This window comes from Streptopelia decaocto, assembly GCF_964273445.1.
Source record: "Streptopelia decaocto genome assembly, chromosome: 2".
Taxonomy (NCBI): domain Eukaryota; kingdom Metazoa; phylum Chordata; class Aves; order Columbiformes; family Columbidae; genus Streptopelia; species Streptopelia decaocto.
In genome coordinates this window covers 61,358,011-61,379,880 of record NC_138655.1, presented here as the reverse complement: position 1 = coordinate 61,379,880, position 21,870 = coordinate 61,358,011, and the positions used below count along the sequence as shown (strand labels likewise).

At 36.8% G+C, this 21,870-nt stretch overlaps 1 protein-coding gene across 3 annotated transcripts in view; it reads right to left on the bottom strand.

The window, feature by feature from the left end:
* ZNF407 (zinc finger protein 407) overlaps nt 1-21,870 on the bottom strand; it is a 348,213-nt gene that overhangs the window by 305,414 nt on the left and 20,929 nt on the right. For 2 of the 3 annotated variants that reach the window (XM_082045091.1, XM_082045093.1), the window contains exons 2-3: nt 12,142-16,956; nt 6,263-6,377 (exon numbers count right to left, since the gene is read on the bottom strand). In XM_082045091.1, the coding sequence (XP_081901217.1) occupies nt 6,263-6,377; nt 12,142-16,921 (4,895 nt within the window). In that variant the 5' untranslated portion in view covers nt 16,922-16,956. Of the gene's footprint in view, nt 1-6,262; nt 6,378-12,141; nt 16,957-18,571; nt 18,752-21,870 lie in introns of those variants that run through there. The other variant, XM_082045092.1, reaches the window with a different exon arrangement.

The following is a 21,870-nucleotide window of genomic DNA, read 5'->3' as shown; positions in this document are numbered from 1 at the left end:
ATGCCACACGTATCATTGTCACACCACTGTGCATCTTGCTAATTACCATTTGGAAATGCACTGAATTGGACTGCATGCAGCACAGGTATTAGTCTGGATCGCTATAGAATCATAGAATCGTTTTGGTTGGAAGAGGCCCTCAGGATCATCGAGTCCAACCATAAACTAACCTAACTCTAGCACTAAACCATGTCCCTAGGAACATCATCGAAACACCTTTTAAACCCCTCCAGGGATGGTGACTCCACCACTTCCCTGGGCAGCCTGTTCCAGTGCCTGACAACCCCTAATATGTCCTAATATCCTATCTGAACCTCCCCTGGTGCAACCTGAGGCCATTTTCTCTTGTCCTGTCACTTGCTACTCAGGAGAAGAGACCAACACCCTCCACAGTACAACCTCCTTTCAGGTAGTTGTAGACAGCGATATGGTCTCTCCTCAGTCTCCTTTTCTCAATTCAAATACAAACATACACTCTCATGAGTAGGTCCCTTCAATAATTTGTCTCTTCAGCAAACACAACTAAATCGTTATTATAAACCAATTTAGCACACAAATTGCTAAAAGCACATTTTATTAAGTCAGAAAGTTGGTCTTGACTTTTCTGTCTCAACGTTACCACCGGTCTCCAATAGCAGGTCCTTTCCACCGCCTGCACCAGCGTCTCCCACTCACTGGCTTCAACTCCAGCCAGCTCCACGGCAGACTGACAGGCCAAGGGAGCCTCGCACAACACACCGCAGGATCCCTACCAGCTGGTCAAAGATGCTGGGACCTTTTCTGAATAAAACTAAATTGCTTCCATTTTGAGTACTTTTCTTAAATTGTAAAAATAGAGAGTATGGACTGAAGGTCAGGTTTGCAAATCTAATAAAATGATAGATAACTGAACAAAAATTGGCAAGATAATAAAACACACGTTACCTTATTCCTCATATTTTTCTAGTATTTTCCCATTAATTTGTTTAAAAGCGCGTGCAAGATTGGAAAGCTGTTCTGTAGGTTCACCTCATTTTCTCCACTTAAGTAAATGTAGACCCAAGTGTCTGATAGGACCAAACAGCAAAAAGCAGATAGAGAAATTCAGAATATCTGGATCTGCAACAGTCATTTCACATGCACTTATCTCTGATCTAAACAGCTGAACCAAATACATATTTATTGTTTGGACACATCTGTAGGTATGATGTGTGTAATTAACTGTTCATTCAAAAATGCAATTTCATGATGCATTTGATGATTTAGGTATACAACAGTTTTAGTTCTCAGAGCTGACTAAAAATAGTGATTTTAATTTATTCCTGCTGCCTACAATTACCCACAACCATGTATTTTTAAATATTTCCAGCCTATAAAAATTACTAATTTTTGCCACTTGTGTTTATCTGCATTTAGACTTTGATTTGGATAAATTAAGCTCTCAAGTGTTCCTTGCTTTATGAAACTCTGCATGTTGTACACTTCAACACAAATAAATGACTTCTACCATTAGAGGTTTAAATAATGTAATGTATTTCATGCTCAGCCTGAAGCTGGATTCCAATGAAGTTGCTAATGCACGTAATGATTAAGTGTAACTCAAATACTAACTGTGTTGTTGAAAACATGACAGGCAATAATTTGGTCTATTATATTCTGCCATTTAATTGCCTAGTACAGACATTCTCTGACACGTTATGAAGCAATGATTTACAATTATTCAAGCTGCAAAGGTCAGAAAGTGACATTATAATCATCTACACAGAGATCCCTTCTAATGCACAAAAACTAGGTAATACCACACAAAAATAGTTTTACTAGAGTAACAACTTTCTATTTAAGATTTCCCAAACTGCACAAGTATAAATAATTAATTTACATTACAGTACATTAAGGCATCCTTGAAAATATAATGTTTCTCCTGCTCCTACCAATAAATTTATGAATAACTCTTTTTTGCTTGCTAAAAGCAATCTGAAGAGCAGGCTTTCACTAAAAGTAGACTGACATTAAGAGAAATCAGTTTAAAAAAATCTGAAAATCTAAAAGATTTTTTAGAACACAACACACAGGAGCACAGCCAATTTTTTTGATGCAGCTGTTCAAAGCACATTCTTATCTATAAAGTACAAAGATCTATTAGCCACTATACTCAATATAGGCAAGTATTTTTCTTTAGACATTCTCAAAGCAACCAGTGTCATTAAACTACTGAACTTTATACAGATTAAGATCTCTGAAATATTCTTAGCATTAACAGCAGCAGCCCAAGGGAAGTTATTTCTATGCTTGGGACACTATAACTCTCCTCCAAGCTTGTTTATATGAGGCTTTAAAAAAAATAACTGAATTTAGCAAAACACTTATTTAGCAGAACATCTCATAACATATCCAGAATTAATTGAGAAAATGAGTTTCAAAGCAAATCAAGAACTGAGGAGCAGTAAGTAAAAAATATTAATACCCCCATCCACCAAAAAGACTAAAACAAAGCAAAAAAACCCCACTACAAACAAACAAAAAAAACTCACAGGAAAGAACTACTTTGACAAAACAGAGAACAAAAAGATTTCCACCCCCATCCAAATTTCTTTGTGAACAAAAATACTTATTTTTGTTCCTTAAAACACTTGACTGCTATATAGGGAACAATCATAATAAAGACATTGCTACTAATGTCCTTTCAGTTTTTAGGAAGGTAGTAAAAAATGTTTATGTGCATGTTTTACATATTGAAAATTTTCCTAAAAATCCAAACCTACCTTATACCCATCTTCCTCAGTAGAAGTCATAAATGAGAGAAAAAAAAAAAGAAAGAAGCAGCCACTCTTACTTGAAACATGTAACTACATCCCCCAAAATTCTGTTTTTGAAAGCAAAGGCAAGCAAAAGGCAAAGGAATGTAGATGCATTTTTAAATCAAACATCGCCTATAAATTCTGTTCAAAATCTGAAGTACAGAACAATGCATTTTTCATGTTGTACCTGAGGCATAAAATTTGAAAAGTACATGATAAGCCTTTGCACTGCATTTCACCAGGCAAATGAAGGAAAAATTTTAAATGCTGGACAACTAAGATTTGCTCATCTAACCCAGGGCATCAGCCAATTTCAGAGCCAGACTTTCAAAAATTAAATTCAAATATGCAGCAGTTTGCTACCTGCAGAAAATAGATACTACCTCTGAAATAATGGCATGTATTTTACAGCCATGGGTATGGAAAAGAAAACAATTAACACACATCTGCGATAAGGAAATGAGTAGCAGACGGTTTATTCCAAATGTTAAAACATTAGCAGTGTCCAATTTCTGTGTCATGTAGGTTCTGCTGTGCAGCTGAAGAAAAACAAACCCTGAACTTCAATTAAAGAAAAATAAAACAACACAGCAAAATTGCCGCCTTTTTCAACAACTAAGTGAATTATATATTGTGTACTTTGTATCATGTAAATATGAGGAACATTTGGAAAAGTGAGACATAGCAAACCCTTCCTAAAACAACACCACAGATACAGCTTTTTGCCTTTTTTTTTAAAGGCAAATATTTCCAGAGAATTATTGTCTAAAAAAAAATATAGTATTTTGAGACCACACTACACCACAACATTGAACTGACATTTCACCTTTAAAAAGTGCCCAAGCAGATTCAAAAGCTTTTGAAATACAATTTATCCTCACAACTAGTAGAGTGCTTATTATTATGAATCTAAAAGTCAGAGGATAGAATATTAACTACTGTAGAAAAGAAAACATAGTGCAAGACCTTCTGTTTGTGACAAAATTACAGAGTTAATGTTCCTGAAAGATCACTTCACCTTTTAAAGCACGATTTTTAAAAAGGTAGAATTTATAGCAATTAAAGCTAATGAAGAAATGCAGCATGAGCTGCTTATGTTCAGGAACTAATAGGTCCACTGAGCATTTCTAAGATTATTTAGCCATCAATGATAATGAATTGACATTGTCAGTGGTGTTAATGTACCAATGCTCTATAGTGCCACTAATCCGATAGCCAATCCTAGCCATTTTATTTTTTTTTATGTTGCTACTTTATTTTTTTAACCTATGCACTACCCAGTCCTTTCAATTAAAACAGCAGAAATACAGGACAGACTATTACACTTTCTTCTCTGCCACATTTAAGGATGGCATGTTCATTATTTGGACTGCAGTTCAAACTGCTCTGGTCATTCCTTGTCTTCATATCCTGCTCAATTCTTCAGGACTGTTAGCTACAGTGCAAAAATGTCTTTTCCAATTAAATCACTGTTAATGTATAATTCTTAAAATATGTTTTTGGTGCACATTAAGTGAAATGTGATGATTGTTTAAACAGGTATATAAATCAGATTTTTGTGAGTATGAGGTATTGTGGTGTATGTCTCTTCAGCTGATTGTTTTGTCATACCTAAATAGCAAAGTTTCAGGTTGTTGATGAAAATTAGCTATACAATACCACACAGAAATGGAAAATTAGTACCTGCTTGGCTACCAGGTATGACATGTCAGCAAAATATAGTAAGCAATCAGCTCAGCAAAGCAACTAACATTCAAGTCCACAGTTTAAATCATTCAAACCTGTTCTGGACTCTGTCTTGCATAACCATCGTGCATTGCAACTGAGATCTGTGTAATTCTGAGGAAGTTTCTAAGAACATGTCAATTCTGAAAGGATGTGGTTTTGAAAAAACAAGGAATGGGGCCGAATCCTCATCATTTTAATTCTCTTTTTATAAAAGATACAGTATTAACTATTTTGATTTTTTTTTTTTTTTTTTACTTTTCCTCTCATGATAACATAGTTAATATTTTTCACTTTAAGTTAAAAGGGAATTGAATAAAGAACCACTGTCAGGTTTTTGTTGACAACTTCTGAAGAACAGAGTTTAGCCTTAGCTAAACAGTTTTGTGGATCTGTAGTTGTTAATTACCTTCAGTGCCAAACTTGCAGCAATTTATATAGCAGAGATAGTAAATAAGATTTTCCAAACAACATAAAATAGCCTACCATGCATAATGTTCATTTAAACATGCTGCAAGATGTAGAGTGCCACAAGTTATTCTACTACTGATAGTCAATGGACTTAAGAATTAGGCTCATACATTTTTATTTCTTTCTTCAAGAAGTCAGCAATTAATTTTCTTAAGTGAGTAAAAACATCAAAAGTAACTCATAATGCTGAATACAAAATTATTTAAAAAACAGAGAGATTAATCGGTGAAAATCACTCAGCTGTGTCTTCAGCTGAAGATTCACTTGTCCTTTGAAACATGTAACTCACTTTGTCCTGCAATAGATCGGCACAGTAAGGCTAAAAAACCCTCTCCTGCTGAATATTATCACCAACATCACACTGCACCATTCATGTGTGCACTGCATCATCTAAACGAACCTGTGCTGTTCTACACATTAGCCATAAGACTGCTATAGCAGGTTACATAGGTTTGAGTAAAATGTTTTTATATGATACATATATATTAGTTACTTTCTCCAGTATAATAACATTAAAATATATTTTTAATCAGAACTAGGGTATTAAAATCCAACTTTGAATGTCCTACGATGTACCATATATGCCATGGCATTTTAAAACCTTTTAAACATTTCTGCTAAATTAATTAGTTTTGCATTAAGGAGTCTCAGTGCCTCCTATTAAATGCAACACATTTGAAGGACAATTAAACGTTATGAACGATCCTTCTGAGGAAATAACGATTAAGTAAAAAAGAAAAACAAGATTTTTTGGGTAACAAACAAGAACACAAGCATACATAAAAGACTTCGATTTATTTTTCAAGTCTTATGCCTGCAATATTTTCGATCCGTTTGTTTGAAAAATCAGTCTTCTGTTTTGTTTTCATAAAGAATGAAAAGTCTAATGGAGTCCAGAAATCTGTTAATGGTACTAAAATTATAACAGTATAGCAAAAGAAAAAACCCCACACAGTAAAGTCTATATTATATATTTTTTATGTCTTTAAATGGAATTTACAGTTCTCCCTGGCAATGTGAATGAACATCCTATAATTTAGTCAATTTACAGATTACAGGTTCAAATTGACCTTGTAGCCCATAAAATTGCTCATCTTCAGTGCAGGATTAGAAGTGGGAAAAGAATGTCATAACTGTATTTAAGGAATTTACCATAACAATGGAAAGGAGGATATGCATGCATAATTTTAGCCACTCTTGCTCACATCACAGTTTTCAATTCTGAAACAATGCATATCCTGCACTCTTCTCTTGGTTAACCGTGGTGGAGACTGTTTCAATTTACTCACCCACAGACATGACACTTGTATTCCCTCATCCCAAGGTGCCTCTTGACATGGTTTCTGGCATCTCCGAGCTGAGCTGTTGCAAAGTGGCATATCTTGCACTTGAATGGCTTTGATCCTAAGTAAAATTTAGCATAAGATATGAGTAGAATTACAATAATATATCACCCACGGTTAAAGAAATAAAAAATCCTGGGAAAAAATAACCTTTAAAAAAGCCTATCCCACATTCAACCTATATGAGCTTCTTGCTTAACAAAAAAAGTATCTTGTACATAAATTTATAACTCCCAGGACACAGACAGTATATACGATACATTACTCATTAAAGTATCCTTAAGTTCAAGATCACGACAACTACTCTCTTAATAATAATTTACTCTTTTTTTTTAATTAAAAAACCCACAAAATATTAAAATGAGAAAATATACTGCATAGATAACCTTTCAGCAAGACAGCAGAAGTTGTTTTACACCCTTCCCCGTCTTCAAATGCCGAAATTCAAGTAATGGTCCTGAAGTGGTTTGATATTGGTGTAAACTGCAAAATGTACTTGTTTTCTAAGCAAATATATTTAAAGTAATTTTACAAGTCTTCCGACTTTGAATAGATTTCACATTAGCATTGGTATTTCAGATTTGTTCTGTCACACACAGAAAATGATTCATCACCTAGCTATTGTAATGACATGCAATGTATGAATATACAGTGGATAAAATATTATGCCTTTATGACTGTTTTATGGTCAAGAATTTATGATTATTCTGCAAACCAGAAGTATTGACATTTTGGCTATTATTTATTTCGAGAACAAACTTTAATATTAAATGTCTACTGCAGACCAAAGAACTCTGAAATTATTTCTCCAAGGAAGAAATACCAGTCTGTTTCTTATATCGCATCAGTTCAGCAAAAAGCCAAATTATTTGTCTGTCTTAATTAACAGGTATCCTCCCCAGAGGATGGAAAAACTATTTGATTTTTTTACTGGAATAGTTAAATTGGGCACATGTCAGTCACCATGTTTTTACACAGCAACACCTTTCTAAAGCGTGCTGTAGCACCTTCCAATTTTCTGTCCACTAAATCCTTAAATCAATAAATCAAAATCAGTTAAAAGTAAGTACAATATGGTCACAGTTTCCATATTATGTTTAGCATAGGTTTTGTAAAGTACTTCTTCCAATACAGTTAAGCATAATATGAAATATGTGAACTTTAATAAATATACATAAAGAGCTCTGATAAGAAAAATGTTGCACTATATCATACTTGATCAATGAACCTTTTTGCTTTGCCCTTGAAAACAGAATATCCTCCGAGAATCCATTGGTGAAACTGAGGATCTTAGTAAAAATTTTCAGAGTCTTAAATTTCAATTTAATTCCCAAAAGCTGACGAAAAATGAAGCATTTAATTTTAATCTTCTAACTGAAATAAAAAAGTCAACAGTACTAAGCACAGGCAGACAAGGTTGAATATTTCACAGTTCAATGACAATGAAGCCAGATCTCTTAATACTTCCATTTCTACTGTTGGAAGTAGATGTAAAATATATTTAGCACCTGAATGGTTATATCTAGTCAGCTTTATATGTTTAAATGTCAAAAGCAGGTTGAGACTGCAGCTAACAGCAATCACATTCTATCAATCATACTGAAAAACCCCAGTTTATTTAAATGATCCTGATAAAACTAAATTAATCATTAATTTGGTGACATTTCAAATCAACACTGCATTCTGTAAAGAAATCCATGCAAATAAAAAAAAAGTCTATCTTTGCATTAAATAGAAGCGTGTTAAAAGTTGATTTTTTAACTTATTATCTGAAAGACTAATTGCACAATTAATACCATCCAGGCCACAGTTGGAGAGGATTTTTTTGAATCTATTGGTGTTTATACTGTTCTTTTTTGTCATAGAATTCAAATACCATGTGGATTCAATCCTGTGTTACCTTAGTTTCTCTCCTACTGATTAAATTGTAAATTTGTTCCTCATTCTGTTACTGCAGGTGTCCCGCAGGGCTCCCATACAAGACCTTTGCTGTTTTCCATTTACATGACTCCTTTGTGAAAAACTCGAGTTCAGACCAATCGTAGCTACCGTGTGCTGACAATACAGAAATACATTATTCTGTTGACTGCTCTCATCCAAAAATCACTGAGGCCTTGGGGTTTTTTATTTCTCAGATCCAGACTGAATATCTGTTAACATCTCCATTTAAGTGCCATGAAAATTCAAGTGCTGGCAGGCTCCAGTCAGCACTTATCACCTGAAACAAAAGCAGGGCATCTCCCTTCTAGGTTGCTGGTGCCAAATTTGTTCCAGTGTGCTCTTGGATGGAACAACCCAAAATTTTATGCTTAAGATGAAGACATTACACTAAGAGTTAAACTAATGGGGCAAAAACTCTGTATTTACTATAAGGCTAACTGAAACAATGTTGAAGCAATTAACCATTTCTTAGCCATACTTATCACAAACTTCAGTGGTTCTTATATGCTGTGTTGAATGTGATACTATTGTTTGCAGAAAAATGAGAAAACTACTTTCAATATAGCATGTTTCCAATCAAATTTCTTTTTTAAAAAAATCCACATAATTACTTTACCCACAAGTTATGGCATGAAGACAAAGTGTATATTTTCTGATGGTAACAGCAAACAGTAAGGCTCTTAACAAGCGAATTGGTTAAAAAAAAATGGGAAATAGACTAAATGCAAGAGTTCAGGTCAGACAGACACAAACTGTGCTACTGTTTTACAGAGAAGACTGGAGTTCATAGTCCTTACTTTACATTAAGACAACAGAAACCCAGAACAGTACGAAGAATTCACTGCCTCAGGTTTAAGGCAGCCAAAGGCAACACCATCTGCACCTGCAGGCCTGGCTGTGTCCCCAGCTCAGGCCTGATGTGAAATACGCAGAGTCGCATGAAACACCATCGTTCCATTTCTTCCTGTGTTTCAGACATGAGGAGTAAGATACCACACTTAGTTGGGCAAACCTGCCATTAAGTGAGAAATCTGATGAGAAACGAAACAAAGATGATGTGGTTGCAGGTGATTTTTCCTCAGATGGTGATTGTTAATTAAGTTTACGGGACCTGCATCAATTGCGAACTAAAAAGTCTTCCACCTCTACTATTCCTTTTATTTTTCTTTACATTTCCTCATTTTCACTTGTCAACATGTGATGGACTTACTTGTTATCTCCTCTCCAGCAAAGCTTCACTTTCATTTGCAATGTGAAAATCTCCTACATTATTTAATGGTATTTTGAAACATTATTTTTCTATTAATGGAAATTTTTAGTTATCTATTTCTACAACTTCCCTCCCCCCCAACCATCACCAATTACTCAATTAAAAAAAAAAAAGGCAGGGAGTTGGATATGGTTACATATACATACATATATAAACATATATATATATATGTACAGCTGCATGCTGAAGAAAGATTATTTTTTAAAAAGCACATAATCCAAACAATAAATGGGCAAATGTGCAGCTCTGCTCCTATTAGGTACCTGGTGTTACTATAGGACAGATGGGACACTGGAAACACTGTACTTTGCTTCACCAATGTTATAAACCCGTGTATGTACAGTTGGTGGAGAAGGTCAGTTCCCTCTGCCACCACACCCGATAACCGAAAAATATTTGTTTCTTTATTCGACTGCATCCACTGTGATACAGATTGGGAAGAAGGTTCTATAAGACACAAAGGAAAGCACAAATATGAAAATAGGAATTGAAAAAGAAAGCCTTCTTCCCATTAACTATTAATAAAAGTCTCTGCATTACTATTTATGTGAATTAGCAGAGCACGGAAAAGCATTTCATTTACAGGTGCCGTGAGAAGGAGGGCAGATAAAAGTCTATTTGTAACTCTTCTATACCTCCTCCACAAGCACACCCGAAAAATTACTTGCAAAATGAAACATATTCTTTTACTCTTTTGCATATTTAGGGCCATGCAAAAGCACAATAAAAATATACTTCATGATAAAACCTACACACAAGATGTTAAAAAGTACACTAACTTTTACTAAATGTTACAATCAATGATGTAACTTATGTAAGTAGGGTTGCTTTGTCATATATTGATAGTTACCTCACTTTCACATCCACATTAACTTGATTTTAAATGCAATTAATACATATAGTCAAGGAAGACTAATGGACTACATTCTGCACTTAACCTGGTGGACATTTTCAAATGGCACAAGTGACCAGTGCAAACCTATTTTGCATTGTAAACGACTAAATAAATCTTAATGGATTAAGAATGATCAGCTATCAACACACAAGGGAAATTAAGTGCTGAAATGCCTACATTGATTATTTTAAATTATTAGCCTTACTCTGTTCTTGAATTTGTATGCTTTTAGTGAGCTTTAACACATTTACAAGACTTATTGACTATAATTACAAGAGAATTCAAGTAATGGACACATCAATTATAAGCAACATGTCTTGACCAGACAGTTGCATAAAGAATTCTAAAGAGAGCTCCATTAGCATCCTCTCCCTTAGTTTTATTCAGTTTTATCTGCCGTAAGAGGGCATATTAAGGGCTTATACAGCTGTTCTGACCATGTGAACACGAGCGTCCCTCTAAAGACTTAACACGGCATTTAAAGTTGGATATTAGCTGAAGCAATACAGATAACTACGTTATTGACAGGACAGAAGTAATGCTGAAAGTATTAAGCATGTGAGTTATTGGTATACACAAATACTGCAGTTATAGTAAAATACTTTGAAAGGTTTGAAATACAATGTCTGTGTTCTGCAAGATGAATTTTAAACTTTGTTGTCCAGTCACGCCCTTGCCTTTTCATAAAAAACCTTACAAAACTATTTTAGGATTATGCCAGGAATTACCATTCTTCTATGTTTCTTTTTTTCTTACCTTTTTGTTCTCTTCCTTGTAACCATGCACTAAGTTTCAAATACTGCATGAATTTAAACTATAGCTTCCATAATAAGCCATTATTTTAAAGTACAGTAAAATAAACCTTACAGTTTTAATGAAAATATGTTCATTGAAATGTGAATTTATTATTCAAATCCACTCATAAATTCAACCATGGAGACACCACTTGTCTAAGCAGAGCTCAGTGATTTAGAAAAGCTGTCTATTTAAAATAAAGAATGTATGGCAGGTTTATAGAAACATCGCAGTGAATTTTTACATAAATTTAGAACTGCAGCTTATGCATTTTTCTACAAAAATGTTTTTAAATTTTCCACTTAAATATAAAAATGAATTGAAAGTGTGATCAGCACAGAAAGCAAACCAAATGCTACAGATCTGTGCATCACATCAGCCTTACACACTGCCTTCCAAAAAGGCTGGCCAATTCCAGTTCCCATAACTTATTTCTACAAAAACATCTTGATGCTTCTTATTGGTATTTATTTAGGAATGATGTAATATCAAATGTCTATCCTGAAGCATTACCTAATGCTGAAAGTGTAACTGAATTGAGATGAAATAAACAATTTGGATATTAAGCAACTAAAGGAAGAGGAAGTTAGAAAGAACAGCTAATTGTTCTCTCAAACCACCCCTGCTTCATTGTATAAATTTAAGAACTAATTAATGGTTACTGTCTAGATTAAAGGGAAGGAAATCTCTCGATATGAAACAAAAAGCAAAGGGTGACTGCGCTTAAAACGTTGTTACATTTTCTGCCTTTGATCACTGTATTTTCATACCCCTTTAGGTGATTTTGAGTTTCATTGGGGGCTCATCAGGTGATCCGAATGCCAGTTTGTACGAAATGTTAAAGAGATTAACAAGCAGAAAAAGACCAAGGGTATAATTCACTCTGTTTGAAAAAGACCACTTGCAAAGAGAGTGTTTCCATACCTGTATGGGTACGGATGTGAGCTAGGAAGGCCATGGAATTGCTACTTCTACACATCTTCCCACAATACTTGCAGACGTTGCCTTGGTTCTCCTCCCTCTCCCTGTTTATTTGCTCCGTGTCTTCCACAATGTACTTATTCACTTCCCGCAACAGCTCTTCGTGTTGCTCTTTGATGTGGAGGAACAAGCTCTGCTCCGAATCGAAGGGCTCCGTGCACTTGACGCACTTGAAGGTGGCACCTCCTTCGGGCAGTTCCTCCACGCTCGCCTGCTCGTTCCGCATGTGCCCGGCACTGGCCAAGTGCTGGTGAAGGTTGCTCTCTGTGTAAAATGACTTTCCACAGAGTAAACAGTGAAAATGTTTCTCTTTTGAAGGATGTTTCATGGCTATGTGAACATTTAGTCCGCTCAAACCATCTGCTAGAAAACCACAGTCATCACAGCGAATCCGTGTTGATTCCCCGAGGGAAATTCCTTCTGACTTCTTCTTTTTCCCACCGCTTGGCAAAGGGTCTGCTTTCACTGGGAGCTCACCAGCTTTCACTCCACCTGACATCTGTCCTTCAGCAGAATGCTCAGCGGCCTCCCCATCTTGATGGCTTTTTAACCTCACTATAGAAGAATCAAACTTGCCAAAATTTTGCATTGCCTTTCCTTTATCATCAGCATTGATAACTGCTCCTAAAGCCTCGCTACTACTTTCTTGCATGCCCTCAGCTGTTGAGCCATCTGCCTCCCAAACATTGTTATTTATAGTCACTTCTGCTTCACGTTGTGCTTCCATAAGGGCTTCTTCCTCCTCCCCAGTAGGATCCTCTTTGAAACTTCTGTCACCCTCCAAACTATGTATATTTTGTACCGTTTCTCCAGTGTTTCCAGAAAAATTGGACTGCTCTACTGCACTACGTGTTTCTGGAAGGGTCAGCATAAGTGGGTTATTGTTTTTCAGTGATATTTCTTTGAGAACGTCTGTGTTTCTAGACTCTACTTCAGGGTTTTCTCTATTTGCTTCTAAGCTTTCATCACCTTCTCCTGAATTCAGGTTTGTGCTGCTTGATCTGCTTTGATTTTCTGCAGTGCAATAACCATCTGAGTTGAGCAGCTCCTGACCATGCCTACATTTCTGCAATTCACAAATATCTGTTTCTTTAAGTGGTACTTCCTTGTCAAGTTTAACTTTATCGCTCTGAGGAGTTTGCTGGAATCCTTCACATAAAAGGTCTTCTACATTTTTAGACTCCTCTTCAAGTTCACCTTCTATGGCATTTTGGGAATTGCCGCCTTGAGGCATTCCTGGCGATGCATTTTCATCTAAGACAGTACACTCAGTTAAGCTTTTACTCATGTGATCATCTTCTGCCACATCATTGGCACATTTTGGTTCACCTAAACCAGTTTTCGATTCTCCTGCACCGTGGTGGTGGTGGTGCTCCTCTTGAGACAAAGCAGTGCCTTCTTTAGTGATATTTGCTGTGTTTGCTTCCTCCCCAGAAGAATAAACATAAGATTCTCTTCTAATTTTATGTTTCTCCGTTGCTGCATGCCTAATCATCTCTCTGCGAGTAACAGCGTAGTAGTCACAAGCCATGCAGTAGTATTCAAATTGTTTTGTATGTTTTCGCTTCACGTGCAGCTCTAGAGAAGAAGAAGAATGAGCAATGAAGCTGCAGTGTACACACTTGTTGTCATTTGCACTCATTGCTCTTCTCTGCTCACTGTCTGGAGTAACCCTTGCTGGTTCCAGAAATATACGTTGGTTTACATTTAATGGATTGCTAGTATGCTCCAGATCTGGCAGCCTACTGGCATTTGCAACTTTTAGCTCAGCATCTCCTTGCTCAACTTCCTGATTGTCTAAGGCAGAATTTTCCAAATCTGATGACTGGCTACCATCCTCAACATGTTCATACAAGGCAGTCATGGGGCTGTTAACCTTCTTGCTCATGGATTCAAAATTACCTCCTTCGGGGCTAACAATGATCTCTGAGTTCTGTTTTCCACATCCTTCTATTTCAACACGACTTTTGTGTTTTTTGGTTGCACAATGGCGTTCCATATCTCCTTTGGTTACAGTGTAATAATTGCAAACTTTACACAAATAGCTGTACTGATGACTGTGCTTTCGTCTGATGTGAACAGACAGATTTGTAACGCTGGAAGCCAAAAGACCACAATGGGTACATGTCCTAGAAAGAGTGCCTTTGGGTTTCCCTCTTTTGGGTGCATTAGCTAAATCAAATTCATTTTCACCAATCCTTTGCTCAAGTGGAATTAATTCCTTATTTCTCGATAGGTTTTCCATGGAAGAGGATGAAACATGTATAATTTCTCTATCTAACTCTGTATTCCCGCTCCCAGAACTGGAAGGATCCACCACTGTTTTAATGCCACCAACACCAACACAAACCTTTTCAATACATTCCTCAAAACGTAGTCCAATGTTGTTTTTCCTGGCATTTTCAAGGTGCTTGCTTCTTTTGATATGCTTCTCCATTCCTTCCTTACTCAGTGAGTAGAGATTACATGCTTTGCAAAGGAAGTGATGCTCCTGTGCATGTCGGAGTTTGATGTGCCTTGTAAGAACCGTGGAAGATCTTGTCTTATAAAAACACTTTTTACATTGAAATTGGGTTTTACTCAGAACAGAATGCTTTAGTTCACTTCTATGATTTACGAAGGAAGGGTCTGTAGCTTTTGCTTTCATTGATACTTCCATTTCCTTTGCAAGATTTTGGTTCTTGTTTGATACTGAATCAGCATAAGGTACCACTTGCAAGGTCTGATCACTGTTACTCAATGGAGTAGCTTGCTGAAATAATGAACCATCATGTTTCTCATCTTTTTGGTGATTTATCAGCTCTTCTTCCATTTGAAAAAAAAGAAAGCAAGTTGGACAACTATGAGACATACTATGCGCTTCACTCATATGGCTTCGAAGGCTGGTCACGTTCAAGCCGGTAAAGGAACAGAGTTGACAATTAAAGCTACAACCACCCATCTGGTGTTTGCTGTCCTGACAGTGTTGTTTCATGTCTTCCCTGACGCCAGAGGAATAACTACACATCTGACAATGAAACTGGATCCTTTTTGTATGAAGCTCTGCAAGATGAATTTCCAAACTTTTTATGTTCTGAAAAACATGACCACAATTGGTGCACGTATGAACACCATCATCAGCAGTAAGTTGAAAGTCAGAAGCTTTAGTATCTGTAGTGCTGGAGGAAAGAGTATTTGGCTTATCTTCAGCACGATCTTGAATTTCCGAAGTAGCATTACAATTACTTTTACCATCTGTTTCTAATTCTGTATGTGACATAGGGCTTGAATCACCAGGTTTAAGCTGTGTGCTGGAGACATGCTTCATGTGTACTCTCTGAGTTTCAGACTTCCTTCTCTTACTGTTACCCAAGAAATTGTATCTTCTTTTAACCTGCCTTTTTAATCTAAAAGACCTACTCTGTCCAAATAAAGACCTTAACAAGACAACATTTCTTTTATAGTCTGGTCGATTGAATCTCCTTGCCATGTTCAAACTGCTAACTAGCTTTTTGGTGATTGGAGGGAGTTCTGTTTTCTGCATGATATTTTCTGAGGGTCCTGGTATTTCTAGTTTTTCAGTATGGACTTCACGATTTCCTTCTACAGTGGAAGAAAGCAAAGTTTCTTCTGTCATAGTCACGTTTTTTTCAGTGGGAACATTTAAAGATGGCATCACTTCATCAAGTGCAGTGCCATCATTTTGTTGAGATAAGCTTACTTTTGAGCCTTTCAGTGCACTGCAGACACTTAATTCTTCTGCATCAGTAGTTCTTGCTCTTAATTTACTGGTCCCAGGTTTTGCTCTGACATTCCTCTCTTTAGTTGTGGTAGATTGTTGTTTTTTAAAGGATTTTTTTGTCAATATCTGTACAAACCCTCCCCGTGCAGCAAGATTCTGGCGTCGAAGGTGCGTCTTGCCAAGGAAATGAGAATTTAGGAGATTTTCCTCAGGACTCTGAAAAGCACAAAGATCACAACAAAATATCTTGGATTTCTCATGATCTTGCTTAACATGCATGTGTGAAGTTGAACTACATTCAGCTGTGCAACTACAGTGAGGGCACATTTGCTCTTTGGATTGTTTAGAGGGGCTTTCTTGTTTATGTTTTTCCGTATCAGAGCAGGAAGGTAAACACTGATCACTCATTTTGCCTTTAAGATCCTTGTCTATGTTTTCAGCTGTATAGCCAACACTGATTTTTTCTGAAGAAGATAACTTCTCTGGAACAGCAGCTGGCACATCTTGTGAATGTTTATTTTCTTTGTGAATTTTCAATATGGTACCATCAGCACATTTGAAGTCGCAATGTAGGCACAGGAAATCTGAATTAAATATGTCATCCCCAAGACAACTGGCATCTCCTTCCTTCTTTACAGCTCCAGTCACTCTACTACCTGCTTCTCCAGCTATCACACTGTGCAGTTTCCTTTCACTGTCTTTCATGTCTTCTGAAGAAATCCGCCTTCTTTTTCTAGAGATATTTTCAGGTTTGTCTGGTACAACAACATCCAGGTTTGGTGATCTTGACAGTGCCCTTTTGTTTGTGCCATTCTCTTTTCTTTTCTTTTCAAGGTCCCTGAACACTTCATCTGATATAAGCTTTGTTTTCTGCTCAGATGAAGAGTCACATCCAGCATTTTCTCCTGATGCATTTCTCCGAGATTCTTCTGTCAACTCAGTTTGTAAACTCTCATCAACATCATCCCTCTTCTTATTTTCCTCCCCATCCATTCTTAACATTGATATTATAAATTGTAGATCATTTGGCTTAGTACCTACAAAACAAAAGAGTTACTATTAGCCTTTTTTTCTACAACCAAAAGTTAAAAGACTCAAGTTAAAAAAAAAAAAAAGCAATATAGCAAATCAAAATCATGGCAGGAAGACAGACACAGTGAAAAGTACAAGGCTACATTTTCAGCATGGTGTCTAAACTTATACTATCTAAATATCAAACCAACTTTTAGACAGTGGTTACAGCGCGCTCACTGTGATGAGCACCATGTGAGTGAGCACTCAGCTTCAATAGTTTTTGTGTAATCAGGTAGTTTTCTACAGGCTTAAACTTGGGCAGACAAGCCTAACCTTTGTTTCTGGGAGCACTTTTAGGACACAAAACATTAACAGCTTTCAGGGAACCGGCCATGGCATGTTCAGCTTTTCCTGAACTAGAAATCCAGGTTCTCAAATTTAAAAAAATCCAAGGAGGAAATGACCATGACTACAACGACAAGCATAACAAAACCAACATAAATGTTAAACATTGTAAGTATTAAGTTTTCTTTCCTTCCTCTGCTTAGATTACTTGCTAAAGAGGAAAAACACAAATAGAGCCATGCTCTAAAAGAATATGCTGCAAGTAGAGTTCCCCATTCCTAAAATATCCTCTAAAACTTCATTTCCCAATTAGGGGACGGGAGGAGGTGGAGAAGAAAAAACAAAGTCATGAAATAGCAGTGCAGAGAAGGGCAGCATCTTTGAACACCAGCACAAACTCTAACCATCCAAATCCAGTTACCAAAAGCTTTTGCTCAACTGCCCAGTGTGACCTTCCTGCTCCCAAAAAGATGTCACCACTAGAAAACTAATGCTACCAACACGTTAGAGGGTTGAGGGTGGGAAATCAAATCTTGACATTTATTACCTTTTCATTTTGATATGAATCGATTGAGAATTGAGAATACATTTCATTTTAACAGATTATTAAATACTAAATGTTTATCTATGTGCTTTACACTGTGATTTAAACATCAATTTGCTGCAGATCCAAGTATCCAGTTGTTTGGTTTTTTTCGGTTATCCATTGAATGAGGCCATGACCACAATTGTAAGTACTTCCTGACAAGTTTAAGTAATTGCAATGTTGATACAGACGATGCAGGGTACAAAAAACTACTCAAGTACATGCTTAAAAAAAAAAATTATGGTTATTTTTGAGAACTAAGAAAGTATTAAACTTTGGAAATATTACCTATGGAAGTAAAAAATGCTTTTCTGCATAATAATAATTTATGGAAGGCCTATAAGGAATTGAGTGCACAATAGTTGCCTACATCGAACAGTTTTTCAACTGTAGGTCTCTCATTGAGCTACAGTACTGACCAAGCTTACACCAAGCTAGCTACACCTAAATAAAAAGATAATAACCACATCTAGATCACAACAGCCCTTTGGAGCATCCAGATATTGCTAACTGTGGTTTTCTGATTCTTACACACTAGTCTTTTTCTTCGTTCAGTAACCTGTGATACGAACTATCACAATTAATCAGAAGTAAAACAATCAGGTCTATATTCTCAGCTGGAGTAAATCCGCATATTGTCAGTATGTTCAAAATCACTACAGCAATTATTAGCAGAGGAGGATGAAGGCTTTGAAGTGCAAGCTTACCCTGAAAACGTTTATGAGCACTGTTTGGGATACAGAATCAAAAAAAAAAAAAAAGAAAATACTGTTGTTTAACTGCAGTACAGCTTCATTCATATAACTTGGGAAATATCATGAAATTACTTCAGTGATGAGTGCCACAAATCCATCCTTAACTGTTTGCAGGCAGCAGCTGTGATTCCTTTTCTCCTTTTCCTCCACAGCAGGTTCCCAGCCTAGCACTGAGACCTGACCTCTCTTCACTTGCATGGCCTGGGGAAGAACAGTCAGTTTTTCTTTGCTGTACAAGACAACTTACAATCTCAAGCCAATTCTCCATCTTCTTTATAGGATACTTTCCTCTCAGACCATCTGATTTATCAGAGAACCTTACCAACAGTGAACTAATACCCACATTGGAAGCCTCTACTATCAAAGGTTTTATCAGGATAATTAGGGGTTCTCCATCAACAAAAATTCATAATTCAAGACATTTTAATAAGTAGGGGACTGGTGGCTCCATACCATACTCTGTTCTGACACGCTTCATCCCCATTTAAAGCCATCCTATAATTTGATTTAAACCTTAAAGCACTGTCATACCTAGATCAAGCTCTGACAGAAATCACAAGCCACTTTCTGCCAGAGACACAGTAATCACCAGAGGTGGATGCTTCCCAGCTGTCACAGGCAGGTATCAGCAGTCTCAGAACATGCCTTTCCTGCCACACCAGTGCAGCTTCAGCTCATATCCACTAGCTGCACACCTCCAAAAAGATGTCTGTTTTTTTGCATACAGTACCAGGAGGCTTAGCCTTACTTCTCAGCATTTGTTCACTAACCCTCCAGTAGAAGTTCATCCTACTCTGTGCTCTACCAAAAATCTCGGATAATAATCCCAGTTCTGGTGTCCAACCTTGTCTTCAATTCAATTGTATTGCATCCATCAAGGATTTTTTCAAATGCTTAGCAAAAAAAAAAAAAGTAAAATAAAAAAAGTATTTCCCTTACTTTATCTTTGTAAATTGTTTGTAGTCACAACTACAAACAAATTGCTAGGCAAGCAAAAAAATGCAAAACACAAATCTCATAGGTTCTGCCAATTATTTTGGTATGAAATTAAAATAGTCTCATACATAATACAAAGATGCAACAGAGCTTTATGCCCCAGCCTTCTTGCCTAATTCCTCCTGTACTCCAAGTCAACAGTAGATAGAGACACTTATCTCTGCCTTCATTTCATGATAAACTAGGATGCAGACAGGGGATGCACTCTGCTTCACTTACAAGCATTTCTCCTAATTAATGCAACAGCTTCATATCTATACATACAACTAATAACAAGTACTATCAAGGCAATAGCTCCTCAGCTGCATGGCACAAGTTAGGTGTAGCAACTATTAATGACATGCCTTTATGAGTTTCAGCTCTACCTGACATATGAGTTTTGATTAAAATAATCTCACCCTGCACACCCTTTCCAGGCTTATATTTGCCTCTATCCCACCTCCATATAAATGGTGTCAAAATATCAATATATGGGAATATGCAACTGCATGAAATCATAATCCAGAAAGAATTCTCTATGACAGAAAATAACTATGAAGCAGTTGCTGTGCTTTTTCTAAAATTACCCCATAATAATTAATCTAAGGAATTAAATTGCCTTCAATTTCTTTTAGTTCTCTCTTAAAGTTGCCTTTAGGACTAGAGCACATCTTCTGACATAGACACTTAATGGCTACTGTCACTATTTTTTGCTGGGACCATAGTCAGCAATTTGCTGAGCTATAGTCAGTTCTCCACATCTCAGACAAGGTCTAGACCACAGCACTGAACCATGTCGCTCTTTCTTGTTGACAGGATGAGACAAAATGGCCTCAAGTTGTGCCAGAGAAGGTTTAGACTGGATGTTAGGAAACATTTCTTCACAGAAAGAGTTGTCAGGCATTGGAACAGGTTACCCAGGGAAGTGGTGGAGTCACTATCGCTGGAAGTGTTTACAAGGCATTTAGACAAGGTTCTTAGGGACATGGTATAGCGCTAGAGTTAGGTTATGGTTGGACTTGATGATCCTGAGGGTCTCCTCCAAGCAAAATTATTTTATCATTCTCTCCACCAGGATCTTTGCTCAGATAAGACTGCTGTGTCTCTAAGACAATTTCAGTAGCATATGCCTCAGCCTCCTTGATAGGAGAGTAGTAACACACCCAACAGGAGATGTGGGCAGAGCTCTGCTCAGCTCCCCGCATGGATGTATCACACAAATGACTACTATCACTCACAGGATGCATTCCCCATACCATGAGCCTCCTCTAGGCAAAAGGAACCTATGGTGCCTCCTCATCTGTAAGCTTCTCTCCTGGACATCCCCTTCTCAGATTTGCCATGGGACAGGAGGATAATGGCAAAGCAACAAACTGGTCAGAAATCTGGGTGGTCCTAACCCTCAGTCTGCATAAGCCAATTCACTTCCACTACACTAATTAAGGGCTAGCCTATAATTGGTATTAATATAGAAACCGATGCATAAGAGAACACATCAGCAGCACTCCGAGTTTGCAGAGTCCCAGTGACCACATGATACATAAGGTTAAACGGGTTTATTCTTGCAAAATTAATCTTTGATCAAACCTTAGTCTAGCACAGGGATCATCATCAGGAGCAAAGAATCAGCATCTAGAATTTGGTTAAATCAACTGGTAAACAAAAACATTCTAGATGTAGCAAGTAACCCACTGGAGCCACAACAGCTTAAGCACCTGCTTAACTACTACTTATTAGTGCGTCTGAGTAAGCCTTTTGATATCAATGCGATGCTGGCAAACCCACATAGCAGTAGAAGTGGGGAACAACAGCTCTTGAACTACCATACTCATGGACCAAGATGACTAATAACAATGCAAGGCACAAGCTCTCGTGCCTTTCCTTCTACCTTCTTAAAGATTTTGAATAAATTTTTACAAGTAACAGATATCTAAAGCGCAGTAATACATAACCACTTATGTATTGCATAAATAAACCAGAAAGGATTTCTACAGACCTGAAACTGCACTGCTGGTATCACCAGGTACATCCCAGCAAAACACCAGAGCACAGGATCAAGTCCAAGCAGAGCAGACAGCCATCAAATCTTCAGTATTTCCATAGTTTTAAAACCCAGTTCTGTCAAACAGCTCTCTCTTAACATCATATTTGATGTTCAAAATGAAGCTGTTCTAACTCAAAAGTGGGTTGACTTTTTGTAACATAAATCTTTTGTTAATGTTCATATAAATCAAGTATAGCTGAACAGATTCTTAAAGGATATGACCAAAAATTAA